Genomic DNA, 26,594 nt, shown 5'->3' on the forward strand with positions numbered 1-26,594 from the left:
CTGGTGAAAGGTGCTGCCTCAAGCTGAACTCAAACAAGACTGAAGCACTCATCCAGTGATCCACCCCTTCAGCCTGAGATGACTCTTGGTGGCCAGCCGCTCTGGGATCCCCTCCCACCCAGACCATGCAACGCAACCTCAGCATCATACTGGACTAGTAGCTCACAATGAACAGTCAAATGAAAGCGGTTTCCTTAGCCTGCTTCCACACGCTCCGCCTGCTTCGAAAGACATTCAGATGGACCCTCACAGAATCAAGAAATACGGTCACACACACACTCATCACCAGCAGACTCAACTACAGCAACGCACTCTACATCGGCGTCAACCAGAAACATCTCAAGAAACTAAAGTCCAAAATGCAGCAGCCAGACTGGTCCTCGACATCCCCAGCCACAACACCCAACTGCTCCAACAACTCCACAGGCGCCCAGTCAACAAGAGAATCACCTTCAAGCTCCTCACACAGGTCTAAAGCTCTCCACAATGAAGCACCGGCATACCTGAACCACTCCTTGCATTCCACGTACCCACCAGACAACTCTGTTCCACCCAACTTGCCCTAGCCGCCACCCCCAGGATCCACAAGACCAGAACCAGAGGAAGATTGTTCTCCTTCCTGGTCACAAAGACATGGAACACCCTGCCCCTCCACCTCAGGCAATCTGCGTCACTGACCCAATTCAAGAAGGCCCTCGAGACCTAGCTCTTCTAATGATCCTACACCCTGAAGGACCAGCAGCCCCTCCCCCCAGTGACTGGACCTCACGGGTGAGTAACTGCGCTATACAAGCCACTGATTGATTGTTTGGCTTCACCAACAACAATATAAGAATTTAAATATAAACTTAGAAATGTTGTAATATTGTTTCTGTTCTATGTATTTTGAATAATTTATTTTCAAGTTGTATTTTTATATGAAAATATTATATACTTCTCACCCAAGCCCACAAGACCCTTCACAACAATGGTATGCATCATGAATGCGTAGGTTATGAATTTATGAACATTTTTGTAGTCAACGCATGAAACTATCTGCAATATATTAAAGAGCAGGATTCTGATATTAAAAGAAATCTCTTTATTTTTCCTGCTTTGCATTAGTGTGCCAAGCAATATCATAAATGACAAGTTGAGACAAACAGCATCCGCAAACAATGCCGCAACTGCTCCGTTCTCAATTGGCGCGAAGAGAGAAGACCCAGGGCCTGGTGGACATCACCGAATGTTGAGACCCTGGATGCAGATGATCCTATTATTCTGAAAAACAAGGATACAATTCAATAAAAGGCCATGCATGATTGAAGGCAAAGTTAAGGATCAATGAGGCAGAACAACAAAGTAATCTGCATAACAACGGTTAACCTGGCCAATGTTGAACCTTGACCAGAAGCTCTTGACTAGTTTAGAAGTGTACTGAAAAAATCTCCACTTCAGTCTGCCATATATTCACAAAGTGATTCCTGGTAGCAACAAATAGATTTACTGTTGTGGATTCCTCCACTATGAATGGAGAGACACCCGCAGTCATAAATCCCACTAAGGGGAACTCTAATATCACCCCCCCCCCCCCAATCCTTCAAAATGGCCAGAGATTTATTTGAGCCTAGGGCTGGATCACTCAGTTTTGATGGGGTGTGGGAGAAGTGCTTTCTCCTAAGGCAAAATGTTTTACTGAAGAAAGTAGGAAAACAAAATATATATGTTTGCACAGCGGGTTCCATTACACCTTTGCCTAAATCTATGCTTTGAAGATTTCCATGTAGATTAAATAGGAGCACAGATACCATGTGACGTCTCAGTAGTTTATTAAACACACAAAAGATGATGGGAGACATGCTTTCAAAGTGTATGACCACTGACACTCACTAGCATTCTAATCCAGCATTCTTTCCCCCCCCCCCTTCATGCCATCTCAGGATGCACCATATGCAAACCAGTCTTGACCCTGCACCAATAGGAACAGTCCAGCCAAAACAGTCAGGGGAGTTCCTTCCTGAACCATAACACAAGTAACACAAGACTAGTTTTGCACTAATTGGGGCTCATCAGTCGGGTGTAGGTTGCTACTAGTCCCACTGTGAGAACGGGAGCCGCGTCTGAGCATAACTGCCACTTAATGCTGTACATCAAACATACAAAATGTGATCGAAGGAAGGCTTGCACCTTTGCTAGACCCAGGTCAAGCTGGTTGTAGGGCTCAGCACTGCACTACTGTGGGTCTGATAACTGTTCAAAAAGAGCTTTGCATGATCATTGGCCGAGGAAGAGCTGCCACTGAGTCTGACCTTTCAACAGCCAATGCCCAGATTTATCTCGACTTGTAAGGCCGGGCATCAAAGGGGAGTCCAAGGGTTGGACTGGTCTCTTAGTGGGCTGTACCCAGGAGCTCTGCATCCCACCCCTTAAGTCATTGGCTACCAACATTTTGCAGATACCAGCAGGAGTCCTTATTAAGCAGGACTCTTCAATCTGTATGTAACTCCTCCCAATCTCTTTACTACATACCATCTTTCATGTAGGTCTTATACCCTGTTGGTTCCAAACCTTGATAGAAACAACACTGGGGTCCATAATACATTACAAAGGGGATTCAGAGCACTTGCATGCTGGATGACAAGAAAATGCCTTAAACTTAACTCAAACATAACTCTGCTAAGGGTGCTGGTTGGTCCTTCATCCATTTGATCCTCAGGTTGCTGACTTGACACACTGGGCCTCAACCCAGCTTCTTTCAGGACTCTTACAAATCTTGGGATGATATTTGATGAGGACATTTCCATCAAGATCCTGATTACTGAGGCATCTGAGGGCTGCTTCTTTCACCCCAGAGTTTTAGGGGAAGGAATGTCTTTCATCGCTGACAACACTAGCTATCCCACTATTCAATCCATAGTGGGTGCAAGAATAAATTATGCAGTCCACTGTCAAATATGGACAAGTCACCAGAATGGCCGGTGTACAAGAAGTGACAACATCTATGCTTTGGTTCTCATGACATCAGATGTTCCAACCTACTCTTAGGCCCCAAGATCAAAACTTGTTTAACTGAGACAAAAGTCTAACTTTACTACTCCTAAACGCCATTTGTGAATACCAAAAGCCATAAAGTTAGACTTTAGTCTGTTGACTTTTGTGAATCAGGCCCCAGGTATGTAACTCTTGCTAAAAGTCACAAGGTGCAGAGGTCTAATGCTAGCATTGAGAAAAATCACTGGTGATGGGTGGAATGCAGGAATTGATCTGTGCATTTGGTAATTACTGGGCCACATTTCAGACCCTTGTTTTTTGTCAATGTGCTACTTTAAACAAAGATTGGCCATATGTAAATCAGTCTTGATTCCACTCCAATAGGAACAGTCCACCCTGTAGTGCCAGGCCAGGTCCACCGCGGAGGAAATGCAAGAAAACCCAGGCAAGATTTAAATTCGTTATGTGATGGTTTAAATGTCATTGTGAACTTATGAGTGAATGTGATGGGTAGTGAATGAATGTGCTTGAGTGTGAAGTGCTATATGTGAATGTGAAGGGGTGTGCATCAACATGAAGGGGTATGTGTGAATTTCAAGGGGTGTGTGTAAGTGAAGGGATATGCCTATAAGCGAAGGGGAATATGTGAATGTAAGTCAATAAGCATGAATCCGACGGTGAACGCTTAAATGTGAGAGGAAATGCAAGATTGTCACAAGATAAGAATGGATCTGAAGGGCCATAGTGGGGTGTGAAGGGGTATGAATGGGAAGGAGTATCAAAGAATGTGAAGGGGTCATTTTGAAAAAGAAGTTGTATGCACAAGTACAAAGGGGTATGCATGAATATTAAGAGCTGTGTGTGGATGTGAAGGGGTGTGCATGAATGTGAAGGGGAATGTTTAAATATAAACGAGTATATGTGAATGTAAATGGTATGTGTGAATGTGGAAGGGTATGTGTGAATATATAAGAGTATTTGTAAAGGGTAAGGGTGAATATGAAGGGGTATATGTAAATAAGTGTGAAAGGGTAAATGTGAATGTGAAAGGGTATTAGTGAATGCATAGAGGTATATGTGATATGAAGGTGTATGTGTGAATGTGATGGGGCATGCGTGAAATTAAATAGGTATGTTTGAATATGACGGGGTTATTTGAAAGTGTATGGGAGGTCTAAATGTGAAAGGGTAGGGGTGAACGTGAAGGGGTATATGTGAATCAGAATGGTACGTGTGAATGTGAAGGGGTGCAATCCCTCATGACGCATGCCTGAACAACGCAGTCTTAACAACCGTTTCTTAACTATGCATGCCTTTACCATGCAGGCCGTTACAACTGATTCAGTTGAAATAGCATAATTGGTAAAGGCATATGTGCGGTTAAAGTTATGCCCTAGCCTCCCCTTAGTCCTAAAACCAGTCCTAAATCCCAGCCCCCTGCCTGGAGTATGCCCCCTGCCCGGAGTATAACCCCAGCCCTAAAAATACCCCAGCCCCCACCCCGACTTCTGAAAGCCCGGACCCCAGCTCTAAAAACAAAGCCTCCCCCTGGGCCCTGAGCCCTAAAACCCAGCTCCCAGCTTTGAAATGGACCCCAACACCCCCTGCCCTGAGCCCTAAAACCTTGGCCCTGGACCTAAAAAAAACACCCCAGACTCCCACCCTAAAACCGTCCCTGCAGCTGTAAAAAGTACCCTGACCCCTGTCTTGAAGCCTAAAACACGGACCTGCAACCTACCCAGCCCCCACTCTGAGCCCTAAAACCGGCCTCTCTGCCCTATAAAGTATCCTGACCACCGGCCCTGAGCCTTAAAACCCTAAAAAGTTACTCCCATAAATCATACTCACCAAGCCGTTCCTCGTGCAGGCAGGAAGTCACCTCTGACCCTCCGCCTCGAGTAATGAGCGCCAACTACTACTACTAACGTCTAAACCACGCATGTGCGTGGTAAAGGCATGTGCGTGGTAAAGGCATGTGCGTGGTTTAGACCGGCATGGTTTCGCCTGTGCTTAGTCATGCACAGATTAGGCTGTTTCATGTATGTGAATGGTATGTGTGAATGTGAAAGGGTATGTGTGAGTGTGAAGGGTCATGCATGAAATTCAATGGGTATGTTTGTATAGGACATGATTTATGTGAAAGTGAGCGGTCTGTGTGTGCCTCTCTTCTTCGTCTCTCACCTGTCCCCTCACACTCTCCCCACCGTCTGTTTCCATTGCATTCTTCATTGGTCACTAACTGTTCCTGTCTCCCTTGTCTCAGTGCTTTCTCTTTCTTTCTCACAAACTCTCTGTGCCCCTGTCAGAGTGTGTGATGTCACTTCCTGTGACATCATTAATGTCAAAGGGTGTGTGATGTCACTTTCACTAACCCTGGTATTCCAGGGAGATCACCGTCCAGGGCAGCCCTGTTTATCAGAACGGATCAAGGTGCCTTGAAAACGGACGGATATTTGATCTGATGGTCGGTGTATGGAGCTGGGATTTATTTGGGGCACTAAAGCCATAAATGGTGACCTCTAGGCTGTGGAGCCGGAGGGCACCTGTGGGCATTACCTACACCCACCCTTGTCTCCGCAGTGGTGGGGTTGGGACTGCAGCCTTACATGTGACTTCCCCACACTTCCTTCTGTGCAGTCAGTCTTTCATTAGACTGAGATGCTGCGGACACAAGACGGGGTGAACCTGGGGGTGTGGAGAGACCCCCCCCCCCCTCTGTGTATTTAGAGCGGGGACTCACTTCCTTCCACCTACTTGAGGCAAAAGGGATCAGTTCAGTGTCCCCTGTGCCCTGGCAGGGCGGCTGCTTGGATGTAATGACGCTGTACTTGTGTAAGCTGGCTTCAGGGTGCTTTAAACCCAGCCCACTGGGAGCAGCAGAGTGGGGACTCCCTTTCTTCCCCCTACTTGAGGCAAAAGGGATCAGGGAAGTGTCCCCAGTGCCAGGGCCGGCCTTAGGCATGTGGAAGCTGTGCACCTGCACAGGGCCACCAAACCCCAGGGGCCACCTCGCCAATATATATCCTTAATATAATAATCCTCTGAGGATGGATACATATTTGCATGGTGGCCCCTGAAAGGGATTTGGCGGCCTCCGGCTCTGTTCCACTTCCAAACACCCTGACCCCCCCCTCTTCACTGGCCTCCACGGCTATTCCAGGGCCCCCTACCTACGCTCCCTGCCCAGGGCCTCCATGAGCCTAGAGCCGCCCCTGCCGGTGCCCTGGCAGGGTGGCTGCAATGGCGCTGTACTTGTGTAATCTAGCTTCAGGGCGCTTTAAACCCAGCCCACTGGGAGCAGTCCCTGGATGTGCATTAGAGACCCTGGGCAGAAGGGGGAGAGGGGGGGGGGGGGGGGGGAAGGAGTCGCTGCTAGGAAATCTCTTATCAGACTTAACATTAACCCTTCTACTGCCTAATGTTTACCTGGTCGACTCCATAAACACAATTTAAAGGGGACCTACCAAGTTCTACACGTCTAAGAAGTGTTGGGCATATTTACTAGGGGATGGTGCAGCGCAGCGTTAAGCCGAAATTGCTAACACCACACTGTGCCATTTTGAAAAGGCAGGGCTGCGCCGTATTTACGATAATACAGGGTAGCCCTGCATTTCCTTTAGCGCTGGCTCCAAGTTCAGCTGCCTAGCACCAACGCAGGAACCCTTGGATCATAGTGCAAAGGTGTGTATTGAGGGGATGATTGTTTATGTGCAGGGAGGTGTCCCTTCCTGCACAATCACTAATGGTGATTAGTAACTCCTATGTGTGCTGCATTGTGCAGGACACTTACAAGTTGCAAATTGCCATTTTTTTTAATGGTTGTTTATGTGCCGGAAGGGACACCTTCCTGCACATGAACAGTCATTCATGGCGATTCGCTCTTGCTATGTATGCTGCAGAATGCAACACAGATAGAAACAGCAAAAAAAGGAGAACAACAATTTCTCCTTGTTTCGCCACATTAAGACCTGGGGTTATTTGGTCTTAATTTTGGGGCTGCCTCCCATTTACACCACCCTTGTAAATAGGGAGCAGGGTCAACAGCAAAGTGCTGCGACCGAATGCCCAATGCAACAACCTTTCCCAGCCCTTTCACACTAATTGTAGCGTGAAAGGGGGCATTTACAAGGTGGCGTTAAGCCATGTTAAGTGGCTTAAGGTCGCAGTGTTATTAACGTGAAGAGTTAACCTCATGCGCGCTAGCGGAATTCCGCTCCTGCGCTGAGATTTGTCAAATCGCACTTTGCGTGATGAGCTGGGCTCGTCATCAGCGTGCAAGCGGGCTACGCCATGACGAGCTCAGCCCGTCAGCCTCGAAGGGGTTAATGGCCAAAGGAACGTCTCTAGAAGTGAGGTTCCTGTGGCAATAAGCCTTTGTATATATGCCCCAGTGTGACTTTAAGCTTTGTTTGAGATATAGATTATATATATCTCCGATCAAACGAACCTCTCCAACAAGAAGGCGTCAGCCCACACAGGTAAGTTAAAAAGGACCTCCATTGACAGGAAACAAACGGCATGATGCATTTCGGCATATCGCGCCTTCTTCAGATGCCTAATGTTTGTAGAATTCACCTGCACACAACGGGTTCCACTGAGGGGGGGGGGGAAGATGAATTTCAACCCGCAGCTACGAGTTGATTGGCTGCAGACACTAGCGGAAGTCCTTGCCCCAGTGGGCGGTGTCCGCAGCACTCCCAGGATTGTGGTCATTGTAGTGTGAGGGGGTCATCTGTCTTTACCTACACCCTACCAACAATACTAACAGCGCACCAGTGTCACTTCCCTTAGTAGGCAGCGGTGACTCGATGCAGTCATCTCCCAATGTTAATGGCCTGTCGATGCGCTGTCAGCTGCGGTGGCTCGGCGTCTTCCCAAGAGCATTGAGACTTTCCAAGAGTTACCACAGTGCGCCGAGCACTTCAGGGCGGGGGCTTCAAGTGCGAGTGGCAGCGCACTAAACATCCGAACAAACGAACCTCTCCAACAAGAAGACGTCAGCCCACACAGGTAAGTTAAAACGGACCTCTTTTGACAGGAAACAAACGTCATGATGCATTTCGGCATATCACGCCTTCTTCAGATGCCTAATGTTTATAGAATTCACCTGCACACAACGGGTTCCACTGAGGGGGAAGATGAATTTCAACCCGCAGCTACGAGTTGATTGGCTGCAGACACACTAGCGGAAGTATATATATATATATATATATATATATATATATATATATATATACACACACACACACACACACCCAGTTAGTGACATTGTTCGGAATTAAATATACTAACTGATCCCATTGGGACTTAAATTACTGGTTCGACAACACTACGCGTGACCCTCAGGCACTGGAAGTCTCAGAGCTACTCTCTAACATTAATCTTACACAGCATATACATGTAGCTACGCATGAGAAAGGCCACACGCTAGACCAAATTTGGTCGTATAATCTCTCCTGTACATTAATTTCTATAACGCCTTGCATTTGGTCTGACCATGCTACTATCCAGTTCATGCTAACTATCGATGGCTATATAAAAAATCCACCTCTGGCGGGCGGCGAAACCAGGAAATGGAAAGCCATAGATTTACCTGCCTTTATTGCAACACTGGCATCTACGGTACCATTGTCCGGAAAGGAGGTAAACTTAAATCTTATGGAAGAGGACATTACACACTGGCTCTCAGAGGCAACTGACTCTCATGCTCCTCTCACAAAATTTACACGTGCACGTACCAGAGATGCAAACAAATGGTTTACCTCGGATCTCAAACATCTAAAGCTCGAGGTACGCCAAAAAGAGAGGAAATGGAGAACAAAATATAAACCTCAAGACAAGGAGGAATATATTGTAGCCCGGAGGAAATATGTGAAGCTTATCCTACAAAGCAAAATTAACTACTTCTCTGGAAAAATTCTAAACTCTCAAAACAAAGGAAACTTTTAACATTGTAAATGACCTGTGTAACAGTGAAAGGACTGTGCTTCCCCTGGCGACCTCACAAGAGCTTTGCGACTCCTTGAATGACTTTTTTATAGAGAAAATCGCCACTATTAAAAAGGGCATTCAAGGTCTCTCTAATAGGGAACCTATTGAAGATATCTACTTCAATCCAACCACACTAGACACACTCCCCCCCATCGATGAGAAGACCCTGTTTGAACTTCTTTCACGTGTCAAATCAGGCTCGCCTTTTGACAGCTGTCCCCCTCACATTTTAAAGGAAGTGTGTCTAGCAATCCCATCAGCAATTCTTCCCCTCCTGAACGAATCACTCAACCAGGGCAAAGTCCCTGACGGGTTTAAAAACGCCACCTTGATTCCACTATTAAAAAAAAACAGGAGCTGATCCCTTAACTTTAGTTAATTATAGACCCATTTCCCTTCTTCCTTTTTTTTCTAAGCTTCTGGAGGCACATGTCTCCAGATGTCTCTCCAATTTCATTGAAAGCTCTGAATACTTGGAACCTAACCAAGCAGGATTCCGGCCATGTCACTCCACGGAAACTGTAATTCTGGCTGTTCAAGACAAACTAAGATCTAATGCTGACAAAGGCATCCACCAGGCCCTGGTGCTCCTTGATTTGTCGGCCGCGTTCGACACGGTTGACTATAACATCTTGATCAACCGTGTCGAACAGGCCGGCCTCAGGGGCCCTGCTCGGAACTGGATTGCCTCTTTTATCACAAACTGCACACAATCGGTGCGTTTGGGATCATTTACAGCCCCCAAGATGTCATCGACCTGTGGTGTTCCCCAAGGTTCATCACTTTCCCCCTTATTATTTAACCTTTACCTCCGCCCACTGATTCATTCCTTAAAAAATTATAACTTAAACCTATTTAATTATGCTGACGATCTTCAGCTGATCATCCCTCTAAACTCCCCAAACTCCGCAACCGAATGCTCAGCCATAATGTCACACATACAAAAGTGGATGACCTATAACCATCTTAAACTGAACCCAGGCAAGACAGAATTGATCTTGCCTGGGGAAAGTGGACTGAGCTGGGGGCAACTGTGCTGGCCAACAGACATGGGATCCCCCCCAACAAAGACCCAATCGGTAAAAAGCCTGGGGATTACACTCAACGAGGATCTATCCCTCAAAGGACAGGTGGCAACGGTAGTCTCTGCTAGTTTCCACCAACTTAGGAAGATTAGAAAGATCGCCCACCTCTTAACACACTCTGCACTTGTTCAAGTGGTGATTGCCCTTGTTCTCTCCCGGTTGGATTTTTCAAACAGTCTCTATTTAGGTCTCCCGGTGGGACTACTAAAACGCCTACAGATTGTCCAAAACCAGGCGGCTAGACTGATTTGGAAACAACCAAAGTGGCAATCAATTAGAGCTGGGTTAGAAAAACTTCACTGGCTGCCAGTGGCCCAGCGGATTGCTTTTAAAGCAGGATGTATCACCTTTAGGGCGCTCCATGACTCTGGCCCTAGATTTATCAGGCAATCTATTACCAACTACGCACCTTCGCGCAACTTACGCTCTAAACATCTACTTCTTGCAAACGTCTCCTCATTTAAAAAAAACGCCAGGGCGGCAGCTGTTTTCACCATCTGGCTGCCCCCTTCTGGAATGCTCTCCCCCTTTATATTAGACAGAGCAAGGATCTACTGACGTTCCGAAAATCTTTAAAAACTTGGTTATTCCAACAGGCCTATGCTTAGGAATGGTATTGTTGTCTTGATTCTATAGCGCCAAGAAACCCAAGGGTGTACGTGCGCTCAACAAATGACTATTAAGATAAGATAGCTATATTTCCCAGGACTCGTTTCCAGTGTTAATGTAGTTATATGTGTTCCTGTGCTTTTGAATTCAGCAGCACCTCTAGTCTGGTTTGCTTTAAACTGCCAACAAACAGACTTAAATAGTAATATTGCCCTTTATAAACACAAAACATAACACAAATAAGACTATACCCTAGTTATAAATTAATGAACACTATAAACATAATATATGCAACTCACACATCATGTTTGATCATCTTAGCCAACGCTGTGTGTCCAGTGATCAGTCTCATAATATCACATGCCTCCATTTTACTATAAGACACAGATGCATTAAGGCTTTATTGCTTCATACAAAGGCTCAAGGCAGCATCACAGCACAGAGTGAGACCCTCACAACCCTTGGGAGAAGGGGTCCCAACATGGCAGGACCACAAGACTTGCTGCCAGCCTTCTTTTCTGAAGTTGGCTATTTCCTATCATGCATGAACACTCACCGAGTCCTGGTACGCAGTGACGTCCACAAATATTGATTATGCAGGTGTGACCGTTAGGACAAGGTTTTCCTGGTCCACACAGATTAGCGCACAGTCCTACACCTAGAATGGAGAAGTAAGGCAGTATGAATAGACATTAACATGGTAAAAACTGATTTGCCCTATTCTGCCACCATAGTAATGAAATAGCATCGTATTGCCAGAAGATGTTCATGAGTAATGGCAGGTGTGAGTCGATACGCCATTCCCGCAGAACCTTGAACCTTCATTGGGGCATATCACCAACAACCGGCGATAATTATCGCTAAGCGCACTTAGCGCTAGGATAATTATCGCCGGCTATCGCTGGTTTCTATCACGGGGATAGAACGCTATCAGCGACGCTCATCTCAAAAGCGATAGGAATACCAGCAATAGCTGATGAATGTGCAATTATCGCTGGAAATCCAGGAACAAGGTAAACTGGGATACATATGATTAAATAGGCAGGATATAACCCGGGCCGGACTGGGAACGAACACTGGCCCTGGCAAAGTGCTCACCTGGCCCTGGCAAAGTGCTCAGCTGGCCGGCCGGCCGCCAAACCCCCCCCTCCGTAAGTGGGGGAGACAGAGCTCCAGCTCCTTGCCTGGGCCGCTTTGGCAGACTTTGTTACAGGGTCGATTTTGCAGCTATACTGCAAAAACGGCCCGGTCACAAAATCGGCCCCCAGGGGCCCAAAATCGTCCCCCACCATTGCGGCCCACAGGGGGATTGCACGGTGCCCGCAATGGCCAGTCCGGGCCTGGATATAACAGTATGTATGTATATAAAGGGGTATACTTGAAAGGAAATGGTAAGTGTGAGTGTGTAAGGGTATTTGTGAATGTAAACGGGCAGGTGTGAATATAAAGGAGTATTTGTGAAGGGTATTCGAGAATGTGAAGGGGTATATATGAACATTCAAAGCTATGTGTGAATGTGAAAGGCCTATATGAATGTAAAGGGTATGAATGAATGTGAAGGGGTATTTGTGAATGTAAAGGGTATGTTTGAATGTGAAGGGGTGTGTATGAATGGAAAAGGGTATTGTTAATGTGATGATGCTTATGTGAATGGCATGTGTGAATGTGAAAGGGTATGTTTGAATGTGAAGGGGTACAATTCAAAGTGAATGACGTGCTAATATGGAAGGGCATGTAAGAGTGTGAAAGGTTAACTGTGATATGAAAGTGTATGTGTGAATGTGATGGGGCATGCATGAAAGTCAATGGGCATGTTTTAATAAGACTGGGTTCATTTGAAAGTGTATGGTAGGTTTAAATGTTAAAGGGTATGGGACAACGTGAATGGGTGTATGTGAATCAGAGTGGAATGTGAACTGATAAGGGTATTGTTAATGTGATGTTTATGTGAATGTGAAAGGGTATGTGAGTGTGAAGGATCATGCATGGAAATCAATTGGTATGAATTTCTCCCTCCTCTTTCCCCTTCTGATTCCTTCTGCTTCTTTGGATTTCTTTTTTCACACCATTTTTCCTTCTCTGGTAATCTGCGAAATCTCCCCTTTCCACGCCTCTAACCTTCTCTCGCTGCATCTCACTTCCCCTTTCACTGGGTCATACTGTTCCACTCTTCTCTCGTGTTTCTCCATCTATCCTCCAATCTCTTCTTTATTTATTTATTTTTAATATTTATAAAGCGCTACTTATACCCGTGGGCGTCAAGGCGCTAAAACCAGTATTAACTATGGAAGTGTGAGGGCATAGGATGAATAGAGCAGATATGACGGTATGGAAAAAAGATTACTGAGAGAACAGCCAGGTTTTCAAGAGTTTGCGGAACTGAAGCAGTGTTACACTTTGTCTGATATTGAGAGGCAAGGTGTTCCAGAGTCTGGGGGCCGCCACCAAAAAGCGACGGTCACCCCAGGAGACTGTTTTGGTACGAGGGACAACCAGTTGGCTGAGAGTGGCTGATCGTAGAGCTCTTGTGGGTTTGTAGGACTGTAGTTGGTCTCTTAAAAAATGTGGTCCTTGATTATTGATTGATTTGAAGACTATGCAGAGTGCTTTGAAATGAATTCTTTTTTGTACAGTCAGCCAATGAAGATCTTTTATGTTTTTGGAGATGGGTTCAAACTTTGTTTTGCCGGTGAGGAGACAAGCTGCTGCGTTTTGTATAGTTTGAAGTTTTGCAATTACTCTGATTTGAGCATTGAGGAACAAACCATTACAGTAATCCAGGGATGAAAGGACAAGGGCAGAAACCAGTGTCTTCATGGCGGAGTCAGGAAGAAAAGGGCGTATTTTGCGGATCATTTTTAATTTCAAGTGCGCTGTAGATACTGTTTTATTAGCATGGTTCATGAAATTAAGTCGATCATCAAAGGTGACACCCAGGTTCCTGACCTTCGAGGCCGGCGTAGGAGGAGTACCGAAGGTCTCTGGCCACCAACAGGTGGACCAGGCTGGGGAGAGTGGACCAAAGATGAGTACCTCGGTTTTTTCTGAATTCAGCTTTAAGCAGTTTGTCGCCATCCAATCTCCTATGTCTAGGAGCCCTTTCTTAAATTTTTCAGCTACTTGCTCTCCGTCGCCTTTAATCGCCAACACTAGTTGGGTGTCGTCGGCGTACGAGGTAAGGCTCATCCCATGTGCTTTGATGGTTTTAGCTAGGTCCGACACATAGATGTTAAAAAGTGTCGGACTAAGGGATGAGCCTTGGGGAACTCCGCAGGGGGCAGAGAGTTGAGCTGATTGAAAGGGTCCCAGAATGACAGCCTGCGTTCTTTTGGCGAGGAAGGACGCTATTAGGTTTTTGGCAGTGTGGCAAATGCCAAGTCCTTGGACACGGTCGACCAAGGTGTTGTGGTCGACCGTGTCGAAAGCCGCTGATAGATCTAGCAGAACCAGTATGGCAGTGCCACCCTGGTCCCCGATGACCCTGATATCATCAGCGGCTTTGATCAAGGCTGTCTCGGTCCCGTGATGTTTTCGGAACCCAAACTGCGTGTTGTCAAGAAGTTGATGTTCTTCAATAAACTCCGAGATCTGGGTATTCATGATTTGTTCAATCGTCTTTGCCATGAAGGGTAGACTAGCAATTGGTCGATAGTTTTTTAGCTCACTTTTGTCCAGTGAGGGTTTTTTTAGCAGAGGTTTTAATAGAGTATTTTTGAGAGGATCCGGGTAATTGCCTGACTGCAATATTAAATTGCAGACCTGTGTGAGAGCCGGTATGACGACATCTATAACTGGTCTAAGTACAGATAGAGGGCAAGGGTCCAGGGGTGAACCTGATTTGATGGTTGATAGTGTGTTTTTTATTTGGTCCTGGGTGACTGGTTGGAAGCAAGAGAAGGTATTAGCTGGAGGGGGGGTGGTAGATGAGATTAAACCCGGAGGTGATTTGGAAGAGAATGCTTGGTAGATGTCATCTACTTTAGTGTAGAAAAAAGAGGCAAGAGAGTCACACAAAAATTGTGACGGGGGGGGGGGGGGGGGAGTGAGGTCTGGGGAATTGCCTGATAATGCTTTGGTGATTAAAAATAATTGTTTGCTGGAGTTCTTGGCTTTCTCAATTTGATCACTGTAGTATTCTCTTTTTGCTTCCGCTATCATGTTTTTGTATAGTGCTAAGGATTCCTTGTAGGCAGACTTACTACTAGCATCGTAGTCTTTTCTCCAAGTTCTTTCCTTGCTACGGTTTATCTGTTTCTGTGTCCTTAGTTTATCATTATACCAAGGTGCGGTGGGTTTAGCTCTGTTACTGGAGTGTTCCTTGGAAGGGGCTGATTGGTCTCCATCTGTCTTTCCTCACCCTCTGCCTCTTGATCTCTTCTTATCTCACTTTCCCTCTCACTATCTTCTCTCTCCCAATTTATCCTTCTTTGTAACTCACAATTTTCGCTCTCATTCTCCTTTCCTCCTCACCATCTCTCTCTGCCTATCTATCTAACTCTTGGTCTGTCTCGCTGTCTCTCTATTCATCTCACCCCCACTGTGGGACAGAGACCGATATACACATTGAAAGGGTAAATCACACCCATATGAACACAGCTAGCTCATACCTCTGCAGAGGGGAGTGGGCAAGCACCCCCTTGTTTTTGTCTTGATCTGCAGACCTCACATCATTTAGGGCTCACCAGGGGGGCGGCTCTGGGGTTACCCGTTCAGACCCCTAGCACTGCCTTTCCAAACTCTGGCCTCACTGGTGGCAAAAGAGGCATGAAGAACAGCAAGTAACCCATGCACTAATTGTGCTGATTAATTTCTACAGCTCTGATTGGGAAATTACACTCTGTTTGGTAAAAGAAATGCATGAAAAGAAATGCATGTCGAATCAGCACTAATGAAATGAATGAAGCTTATATAGCGCATGACTTACCCTGGGGCATCTCCGCGCTTGCTTAGGGAACCCGTCCTGGTATTCCCCTGCGAGATAACCCTGAAGAGGTATCCACAAGGTGAAAGCCAGGCATCCCACCGTGAGGGGCCGTTGTGGAGATTAAGCAAGCTATTACCCAGAGTCGCAGAGTGTGAACCCGTGAGTCGAGAAGGCACCGGAGCGAGAATTAACGAGTCCGTGGAATTTTTTAGCCCAAGACCCGCCGAAGCGGGGAATTGAACCCTGGTCCAGGGGCGAACTCAAGCTCCAGGTCTGCCGCCTCTAACCCCTGAGCCACACTTCTCCACTAATGGAGGGTATATTAATGCATTGTTGCATATTGATTTATATTGGTGGGGTTGACCATTTTCTTAACTATGTTTTATGTAACTCTCCCTTTTATTTATCAATACATACACGAGGTGCCACATTAATCAAAGTGTTGCGCTGCCCTTGCATCGCGCAATGTAACGCAACAGTCATGCAAAACTAATGTCAGATTTACTGAGCCACGCATGGCCACCTTGCACGTCCCTGTGGGGCTCGTTAAATCTGGAGTGACGCAACAGTAATGCAAAACTAAAGTCAGATTTACCGAGCCATGCATGGCCACCTTGCACGTCCCTGTGGGGCTCGGTAAATCTTGAGTAACGCAACAGTAATGCAAAACTAAAGTCAGATTTACCGAGCCACGCATGTCCCCCTTGCACGTCCCTGTGGGGCTCGGTAAATCTGGAGTAACTCAACAGTAATGCAAAACTAAAGTCAGATTTACTGAGCCACGCATGGCCCCCTTGCACGTCCCTGTGGGGCTCGGTAAATCTTGAGTAACGCAACAGTAATGCAAAACTAAAGTCAGATTTACTGAGCCACGCATGGCCCCCTTGCACGTCCCTGTGGGGCTCGGTAAATCTTGAGTAACGCAACAGTAATGCAAAACTAAAGTCAGATTTACCGAGCCACGCATGTCCCCCTTGCACGTCCCTGTGGGGCTCGGTAAATCTGGAGTAACTCAACAGTAATGCAAAACTAAAGTCAGATTTACTGAGCCACGCATGGCCCCCTTGCACGTCCCTGTGGGGCTCAGTAAATCTTGAGTAACGCAACAGTAATGCAAAACTAAAGTCAGATTTACTGAGCCACGCATGGCCCCCTTGCACGTCCCTGTGGGGTTCGGTAAATCGGGAGTAACGCAAGCCAGCAGAAGTCGCAGCGGCCATTGCTCCGCCCATGGAGGCGTTCCATGGGTGGAGTCACATTCGCCATGAATTTAGGCGCAGTCCCAGATTCACCATGAGTGTTAGACCTGGAATATGTCAAAATCAGACGCCTTCCCAAGGGAGGTGTAACGAGGGGAAATATCTTTATTTTTCCTTGACTTTTATTTCTCTCTGTGTGCTGCATTCTTGAGGAAACGCATCAGCTGTCCCTTCCTGCCCCAAAACAATCCTGCTTGGAAAGCAGGCGCACTTGCAGCATGATGCAAAGTGGCCTTCACTGCGCTAGACAGCCAAAAGCACACCCGTGCAAGGAGAGGACAGGAATGCACCATATAATGTTATATATGGGGCATTCCTGCCCTCTCCCTTTTAGGCGGTGCGGCGCCGCAAAGTAGCTGCTGCGTTGCCTGAAAAATGTAATCATTTCGTTCTTGAGTGGAGTGGCATCAATTATTGTGATGTCATCAGGTTCAAGGTCATGTTGCATCACTTTCTGGGATTCAAAGTCATATGTCACTTCCTGTGATATTGATGTCGAAGGGTGTGATGTCACTTCCTGTGATATCATTAATGTCAAAGGGTGTGTGATGTCACTTCCTGTGATATCCTTAATGTCAAAGGGTGTGTGATGTCACTTTCACTAACCCTGGTATTTCAGGGGATCAACGTCCAGGGCAGCCCTGTTTTTCAGAACGGATCACGCGCCTAGAAACGGACAGATATTTGATCTGATGGTCGGTGTGCAGAGCTGGGATTTATTTGGGGCACTAAAGCCATGAATGGTGACGTCGAGGCTGTGGAGCTGGAGGGGAGCTGTAGGCTTAACCTACACCCACCCTCGTCTCCGCAGGGGTGGGGTTGGGACTGCAGCCTTACATGTGCCTTCTCCACACTTCTTTCTGTGCAGTCAGTCTTTCATTAGACGGAGATGCTGCGGACGCAAGACGGGGGCGAACCTGGGGGTGAGGAGAGCCCCCCCGCCCTCTGTATTTAGAGCGGGGACTCCCTTCCTTCCACCTACTTGAGGCAAAAGTGATCAGTTCAGTGTCCCCTGTGCCCTGGCAGGGCGGCTGCTTGGATGTAATGACGCTGTACTTGTGTAAGCTGGCTTCAGGGCGCTTTAAGCCCAGCCCACTGGGAGCAGCCTCTGGATGTGCACCAGAAGCCCAGCGGGGGGCTGCTTACGAACATTAACACTTTCACTTCCTAATGTGTACCTTGTTCACTCTCTAAACATAATTTTTTTGATACCAACTTCCACACATCTGTTTAAGATTAGTGTGGCTTTCAGCTGTTTGAGGCATACCACCAATTGACATTTTGAAAAACCTACACGGATTTATAAAATGGTAAAGCAAACCAAAATGTTTATTAAATTTCTTTGGGATTCTGCTAAAATGTTGTTTATTTTAATTTGGCTGATTTCATAATATATTGAGATGTCCCCGTCTAAGACATCATTGTGATTTGTCCCATTGCTATATTTCCTAGGACTTGTGTCCAGTGTTAATGTAGTTGTGTGTCGGTGCTTTTGAATTCAGCAGAACATGCAGTCTGGGTTGCTTTGAACTGCCAACAAACATAGCTGACTTAAATAGTAATCTTGCCCTTTATAAACACATAAAATATACAAATAAGACTATACCTTAGTTATATATTAATGAACACTATAAACAAAATATGTACAACTCACACATCATATTTGTTCATCTTAGCCAGTGATCAGTCTCATGATCTCATCACATGCCTCCATTTTACTATAAGACACAGATGCATTAAGACTTTATTGCATCAGATAAAGGCTCAAGGCAGCATCACAGCCCAGGGTGGGACCCTCACAACCCTTGGGAGGAGGGGTTCCACCATGGGAGGACTTGCTGCCAGCCTTCTTTTCTGAAGCTGGCCATTTCCTATCATGCATGAACACTCACCGAGTCCTGGTATGCAGTGACGTTCACAAAGTTTGCTTACGCAGGTCTGACCGTTAGGACAAGGTTTGACTGGTCTACACAGGAAAGCGCACAGTCCTACACCTAGAATGGAGAAATACAGCAGTATGAATAGACATTATTAACATGTTAAAAACCTGTGAGTGCCCCATTCTGTCACCATAATAATGAAATAGCATCTTATCGCCTGAAGATGTTTACGAGTAATGGCTGGCGAGAGTCGATACACGATTCCCTCAGAACCTTGAACCTTCACTGACTTCTCAACACTGAAATCCAAATCCCACCTGCCTCATTCTGAATCCACCCCCTAGAGAGAAATCATCCCTCGGTATGTTCGACTCAAACATGAACAACAAGTCACCAAAATGGCGGCTGTACAAGAAGTGACGTCATCTATGCTTTGGGACTCATGACATCAGATGTTTCCCCCCTCTACTAGCCCCTAAGCCTGAAGTAGTCTCCTACTTGATGCTGAGGGACAAGAGAAGGACAAACAGATCAAATTGTATAAGGCAAACTGTGCTCAGAAAGGCAGTGTACTGTCCATTCTTGCCAATGCTGTCCTGACCTCAGAGCAGCGACAGCAAGGCTGGTGCCAGGGTTTAAAAGGCTAATGCATGGGTAGAAGCCCCTGACTGATTGGATGACCGAGGGGTCAGATCAGATGCCCTCCTCGTATGGACAGCTGGGCAGGGCGTTCACCTCAAGCTCCCTACGACTCATCTCCCCGCGATGCGGCACGCTGGGTCCTGCCATGCGATCACCAGGCATTGAGCTCTTGCTAAAAGACACAAGGTGCTTCGACCTACACCAGCGTTGAGGAACAGCGATGGTGATGGGTGGAACGCAGGAATTCATCTCTGCATTTGGTAATTACTGTGGCCACATTTCAGACACTATGCTACTTTAGACAAAGATCAGCCATATGTAAATCAGTCTTGATCCCACTCCAATAGGAACAGTTTACCCTGCACTGCCAGGCCCACCTTATAGGAAATGAAAGATAACCACGCTAGTTTCGGCCTGTTTCGGCTTCATAATGTGATGGTTTATAGGTCATTGTGAAGAAATAAGTTAATGTGATGGTGTTCGACTTGGCCCTTAGGGCAGGTTCACCCCTAAACTTTTTGCTTTGTGTTTGTGACCCAGTGGTAGTGATTTTTGGTTTCTGTGCCCCAGAGGAAAGTGCGTGCGCACTCTGAGTGCGTGGAGTAAGGTTGGCCTGCCCTCCCATAGGAATGCATTGGGAATGTATGTGTCCCTGGTAGTTCCTGATGCGTGGGTGTACAGGTTCGAATTGGATATGTGCGAACTTGTGAGAATGAATCCTGCACGATGGTATGTGCAGCTTGTATGTGTCTAGAAGGGAAGTACTACTTCTGGACATTGATGAGAGTGTGCAGTGAGGGTGCTGGAGCGTGATTGGCTGGAGCTGGCTGGCATGCCAGGCTCCAGGAAGTCTGGATGGATCTGCCAGAGGTGTGTGAGATTAGCATGAGTGATGTGTGGGAGGAGTGTACCTGTGTCCTGGATGGGCTGGGTTTTCCCCACACAATGCTGGCTCTTCCCCCCTGTGGTGTGTCTAACGACCCTAGCCTCCCCAGTGAAAGAAAGGGGTGGTTGGGCCATCAAGGGTACCCCCAAACCAGCTGCGACTGGTTTCTCCCCCACCCTGCACCTCCAAACAAAGGATTTAGCTGTATAAAAATGGGGCTGTGTCCCCATGAATGTGTTCTCTTCCAGGATCCTGAGGGGGCTGCTGCTGCTGTCGCTGGGCCAGAGGACCGCCACTTGGATTGTCTCCCTGCCTGGAGACCCAGTGTGCTGGCTCTGGGCCCAGCCTTGCCCCCCTGCCTTGCTTGAGAGAGCTTTTATTTGTGGTCCTAGCACTGGGGAGTGCTTGTGAGCACAGCCGGTGCCCACCCGGCATTTGCCCGCTTTACTTGCCGATTTTGAAGCCCCTGGTGAGTGCCCACCTCGCCAGGGACCTTGCCGCTATGGTTTTGGTGGCCCCCATAGCGAGAGCCCACCTCGCTTAATAGTTATAATTGCCCCCGGATTGCCACTACAAAAAGGAGCTTCCCTCGGGCCGCCGCTCTGCCTACAGCGACCCGGAAGTCCCATCTCCAGTCTCCCAGGGGCGCGCTGCTATTGGCTGCAGCCGCAACCCAGAAGGCAGGCACAAGACGCCCGGATGGAGCAGGCCCGGCGAGTCTCCCTTCTGCTTCCCCAGGTCTGGGGAATTCTAGGAGCACCTCAAGGGCAGCCCCAGCAGAGGAGCCGAGCCGCCGCGAGACACCTGGTGAGTGAGGCAGAAGGAAAGGGAGAGGCGCCGGGACACATTAACGGTGTCCGCCCCCCCCTTCCCGGTAGCGCGAGCTCGCGCTAGTTTTCAGAGTGAAGCCCCGAGGGCTTCAAGAGGGCATTACCGACGTCTCAAGTCCCCGGGGGGGGGGGGGGGGGGGGGGGCGGGGCGGGGCCTCCAAACAAAGGTGCACACGTGTTCGCGGGTTCCCCGTGAGGGGCCCCCACCACCCCAGAAAGCCGCGCCTTGCTTGGTAGTTAGAGCCCGAGAGGCTCTTGGGAGCATTTGCCCTTGCTCAGAGTCCCCCGAGAGGGACTCAAACGTGCCCACATTTGTTTATTGAGTCCTGAGAGGCTCACAGCCCTGAGAGGCGCTCCCGGCGCCCTAAGTATTCCTGGGTCCCCCGTGAGGGACCACCCTGCCTAGTGAGGCAGAATTCCTGTTGGAGAGCCTGAGAGAGGCTCAGGAGGGCCAGTTCTTGCCCAGAGCGGCTCATTGTCCGCATTTATCCTTAACCCCAGAGAGGCTCAGCGGTACCACTGTGGTGGTTCTTGAGAGCCTGCGAGGCTCCCACGTTGGCCCAGCCTGGTCTCATTCAGCTGCCCAGCACTTTGTGGGCAGCTGCCACGTTTAGGCCCTGACATTGGGACACAAGGACAGTCACAGGTGGTGACTAATGTGAGTTCTGGGGCATTTATGAGCCAATGTGATTACTGCGCAATTGTTATTGCTACACCTCTGAATGTGTTGTTGATACATCATGTGTTTTCATCCCCTGCACCTCTGAATGTGTTGGTTATGCATCATGTGCCTTGTTCCTTACACCTCTGAATGTATGTCATGCATTGACTGAAAACGCTAGGAGAGCTCTGTACTTGCTGTTGGCTGTAGAATTTAATTTGCTTTTTAATATCCCCGTTTTTTCTCCATTTCTTTGTTTTTTATTTCCTCGTTCTCCCTGGTTTTTAATTAGGGCCACTCGCAGACCCGCATTGCTGCCACCTTACCCCGACTCTAATTTCTGGAATAATCACCGCGTTTTAGCGGGTCCCTGCCCACTGTCTCGTTTGGTGGCCATATTGGGAGGGGGGACATTGCAGGCGGCGCAGTTAGCGCTCTAGTGTGCACGCGCTCGGCGAACATAAAGCCAGCCATGCTGACGCGCAGCGTCATCACGCAGCGTCATCGCCGGAGTTTCGCCAGAGTCAAGCCCGTCTGTGCCCGTCCGGGCCCAGAGCACGCCACTCTGCTTAACCCTTCTAGTCCTCGGATCCCCTCTTACAGGTATTCACGGGACTCTGCTCGCATTACGCATGCCCAGACACCCCAGTTGCTGCTATTATTGGGCTGAGGGTTCTGTATTTAAACATTGTCTTGGTTGTCGCCTGCATAACACTTGTAAGGACCTTGATTCACCTACTATGGCTCTGCTTAACTGCAGATCACTGCCTTGCCATGCCATGGAAATTCACTCCCTCCTTTTGGACCATAGTTTGGATGCCTTGTTCCTGACGGAAACGTGGCTGACCACAGGTTCTGATCCCGACATTGTCAACGCTCTCCCCCCGGGATACCTCATGTTTCATCTTGATAGGCCGGATGGGAGAGGGGGTGGAGTGGCCATTGTGTATAGAGACACTTTCGTATGCAAAGCAGTAGACTGCGGCATCAACAACGCTGAAAGTTGTCAATTTTCCCCTCTACTGTCTATCTCTGGCCTCCTTGTGTATCGGCCTCCTGCTACGCTAGGGAAGTTCGTAGATTCTCTCATTGAGGCTGTTATCCCACTGGCTGCTGCCTCGTCCAACTTTGTTATTCTTGGGGATTTTAACCTTCATTTTGACGACCCCAATGATGTAGTAGCAAGGGATCTTCTAAGCTCGCTTGGTGAACTGGACTTACATCTTGTTAATGTGGGAGCTACTCATAATCGAGGTCATCAGCTTGATGCGGTTTTTGCTAACTCTGCGAACCTGCAGGCTCTCCAGATGTTGGCTCTCCCCTGGACGGATCACCATCTCATTCCGTTTAGCTGGCTGCTGGGGAGCCAGAGACCCCGCACCAAGACAACATTCTGTAGAACGACTCTGGTTGAAGGTCCCGGTGGATAGTTGGGCGGAAGACCTATGTTTATCAATGTGTGTTGGATGGTTTTAATAAAGTTGGTCTAATGTTGACAATGCATCAACAAAAAAAAAGGGCGTTATCGGAGAGAATTAATAAAGACTAACTAGTGAAAACCAGCCACTTTGTATGGTGCCTTTTGTGGGGGGCAAAGTATGGTGAGACAAATTGCACTTTATATGCCTACTATAGGAACGGATGGATACTTGATCACATTCGGTGTGTGGAGCTGGGATTTATTTGGGGCACTAAAGCCATAAATGGTGACCACGAGGCTGTGGAGCCGGAGGGGAGCTGTAGGCCTTACCTACACCCACCCTAGTCTCCGCAGGGGTGGGGGTTGGGACTGCAGCCTTACATGTGCCTTCTCCACACTTCCTTCTGTGCAGTCAGTCTTTCATTAGACTGAGATGCTGCGGACACAAGACGGGGGTGAATCTGGTGGTGTGGAGAGACCCACCCTCTATATTTAGAGGAGGGAATCCATTCCTTCCCCCTACTTGAGGCAAAAGGAATCAGGGAAGTGTCCCCTGTGCCCGGCGGGGTGGCTGCTTGAATGCAATGACGCTGTACGTGTGTAAGCTGGCTTCAGGGCGCTTTAAACCCAGCCCACTGGGAGCAGCCTTTGGATGTGCACCAGAGGCCCCGCGGGGGCTGCTTATGAACATTTAATCTTTCGCCTCCTAATGAAAACCTTGTTATCGCTCTAAACACAATTTAAGGGTGGGATACCAACTTCCACACATCTGTTTAAGATCAGTGTGGCTTTCAGCTGTTTGGATTCAAGCAAGCCGGGCCGAAGAAGGCTGAAATGCCAGAAACCGGTCCCCGGTAGCTTGTCTCCTTTCTGGTGAAGAATTGGCTTGGTAGTTTAGTCTGCCCTGTTCCCATGATGCACTGGGCCAGGGACAGACTGATTTGCATATAGCCAGGTTCTGAGCTGGGATGGGGCAGTGAGATAAATAACGGTGATGGATCAAGCCCTGATCTTTGGACTGGGTAAGAGTGGTCTGTTTTACTCAGACACTCTGTTCATCACCACCCCCTTTTCTAAATCCTTTCAGCTGTTTGAGGCATACCACCAATTGACATTTGGATAAACCTATATGTGATTTATAAAATCGTAAAGCAAACCAAATTTTTTATTTTTTAAAAAATTTCTTTAGGATTCTGCTAAAATGTTTATTTTAATTTGGCTGAATTCATAATATATATTTGGGATGTCCCGGTCTAAGACATCATTGTGAATTAAATATGCTAACTTATCCCATTGCTATATTTCCCAGGATTTGTGTCCAGTGTTAATGTAGTTATGTGTTCCTGTGCTTTTGAATCCAGCAGCACCTGTAGTCTGGTAAACTTTGAACTGCCAACAAACATCACAAATAGTAATATTGAAAAATAAAATATACAAATAGGACTATACCTTAGTTATATATTCATGCCCACTTTAAACAAAATATGTACAACTCACATCATGTTTGATAATCTTAGCCAACGCTGTGTGTCCAGTGATCAGTCTCATAATATCCCATCACATCACATGCCTCCATTTAAGTAGGAGACACTGGTGCATTAAAGCTTTATTGCTTCAGACAAAGGCTCAAGGCAGCATCACAGCCCAGGGTGGGACCCTCACAACCCTTGGTAGGAGGGGTTCCACCATGGCAGGACCACAAGACTTGCTGCCAGCCTTCTCTTCTCAAGCTGCCCATTTCCTATCATGCGTCAATACTCACCGGGGCTTGGTTCGCACTGATGTCCACAGCCATTGCTTATGCAGGTCTGGCCCGCAGGACATCCTCCTGGTGGACACATTTCAGCGCACGCTCCTACATCTAGAAAAAAGAAATACGACAGTATGAATAGACCTTATTAACATGGTAAAAACTTGTGAGTGCCCCATTCTGTCACCATAGTAATGAAATAGCATCTCTTTGCCTGAAGATGTTCATGAGTAATGGCCGGCGGGAGTCGATACGCCATTCCCTCAGAACCTTGAACCTTCGCCGACTTCTCAACACCAAAATCCAAGTCCCACCTGCCTCATTCTGAATCCACCCCCTAGAGAGAAACCCTCCCTTGGGATGTTCCAGACTCAAATATGTACAAGTCACCAAAATGGCAGCTGTACAAGAAGTGACGTCATCTTTGCTTTGGGACTCATGACATCAGATGTCTCCCCCGACTCTTAGGCCCTAAGCGTGAAGTAGTCTCCTACTTGATGCTGAGGGACAAGAGAAGGACAAACGGATCGAATTGTATAAGGCAAACTGTGCTCAGAAAGACTGTCCTTTCCCTTCAGGTCTCTGGTGTCCTGACCTCAGAGCAGCGACAGCAAGGCTGGTGCCAGGGTTTAAAATGCTAATGCAGGGGTAGCAGCTCCTGTCCCTGATTGGTGACTGGGAGCTCAGATCAGATGATGCCCCCCTCGTATGGACAGCTGGGCAGGGCGTTCACCTCAAGCTCCCTACGACTCATCTCCCCGCTCTGCGGCACGCTGGGTCCTGCCATGCGATCACCAGGTATTGAGCTCTTGCTAAAAGACACAAGGTGAAGCGACCTGAGACCAGCGTTGAGGAAAAGCGATGGTGATTGGTGGAATGCAGGAATTCATCTCTGCATTTGGTAATTACTGGGGCCACATTTCAGACCCTTGTTTGTTGTCACTCTCCTACTTTAGACACAGATCAGCCATATGTAAATCAGTCTTGATCCCACTCCAATAGGAACAGTCTGCCCTGTACTGCCAGGCCAGGTCCACCTCAGAGGAAATGGAAAAAAACCCTGACAGTTTCGACCTGTTTTGGCTTCATAATGTGATGGTTTAAAGGTCATCGTGAACCTATGGTTCAAGGTTCAAAGACACTTTATTCGGATGACATCAGATCCATAAAAGCACAGCTACTCAGCAGGTTAAATGTTTACAAATAAGAGAGTCATAGTAAAATCCATTTGCAAGATACAGTACACAATCTGTCAAATTCGTGCAAAAATACATGGATAAATATAGAAACTCAAAGATTGGACGTGTGCGGGTGGGCGGCCGTCCTAACCCTGCCCACTCATTAAGTCACCAGCACTGCGGCGGAATTGTTAAACGTCCTCTATTCAAGCGTTCAGCCTAAAGGAGGCAAATCTTTTACGTTTTTTGTGACCATGGCCTGGAACAAGTACCTAGAACCCTCTTTTCGGGAAACAGCTGAAGGCGTGGTTTTTTTTCGGCTCCTGACTATCTGCCACTCTCTCATATGAGAAACCCAGGTTTTAAATGGGAAAAACTAGGGAAGTGGGGTGTCACCTGGCATGATAGTCATGCTGTAACCTCTCCACCAGTGGGAAGTGAGCAGTGCACATCGTTATTGATGGGAAAAGGAGGTTTCTGAGGTGGGAGTATCAGGCAAGTGACACTTC

General features: G+C 47.5%; 1 protein-coding gene across 1 annotated transcript; it reads right to left on the reverse strand.

Annotated features, from left to right (window-relative positions):
• Positions 1-1,068: 1,068 nt before the first annotated feature.
• On the reverse strand, positions 1,069-25,018 carry LOC147668173 (uncharacterized; the record flags this gene model as incomplete). Its single annotated transcript, XM_086948727.1, has 4 exons — positions 1,069-1,260; positions 11,212-11,313; positions 18,731-18,832; positions 24,920-25,018. Coding segments are annotated over 4 exons (308 nt in total), but the record flags the coding sequence as incomplete, so codon positions are not given.
• Between the last annotated feature and the right edge of the window lie 1,576 nt (positions 25,019-26,594).

This window comes from Lissotriton vulgaris, unplaced genomic scaffold, assembly GCF_964263255.1.
Source record: "Lissotriton vulgaris unplaced genomic scaffold, aLisVul1.2 SCAFFOLD_5313, whole genome shotgun sequence".
Taxonomy (NCBI): Eukaryota; Metazoa; Chordata; class Amphibia; order Caudata; family Salamandridae; genus Lissotriton; species Lissotriton vulgaris.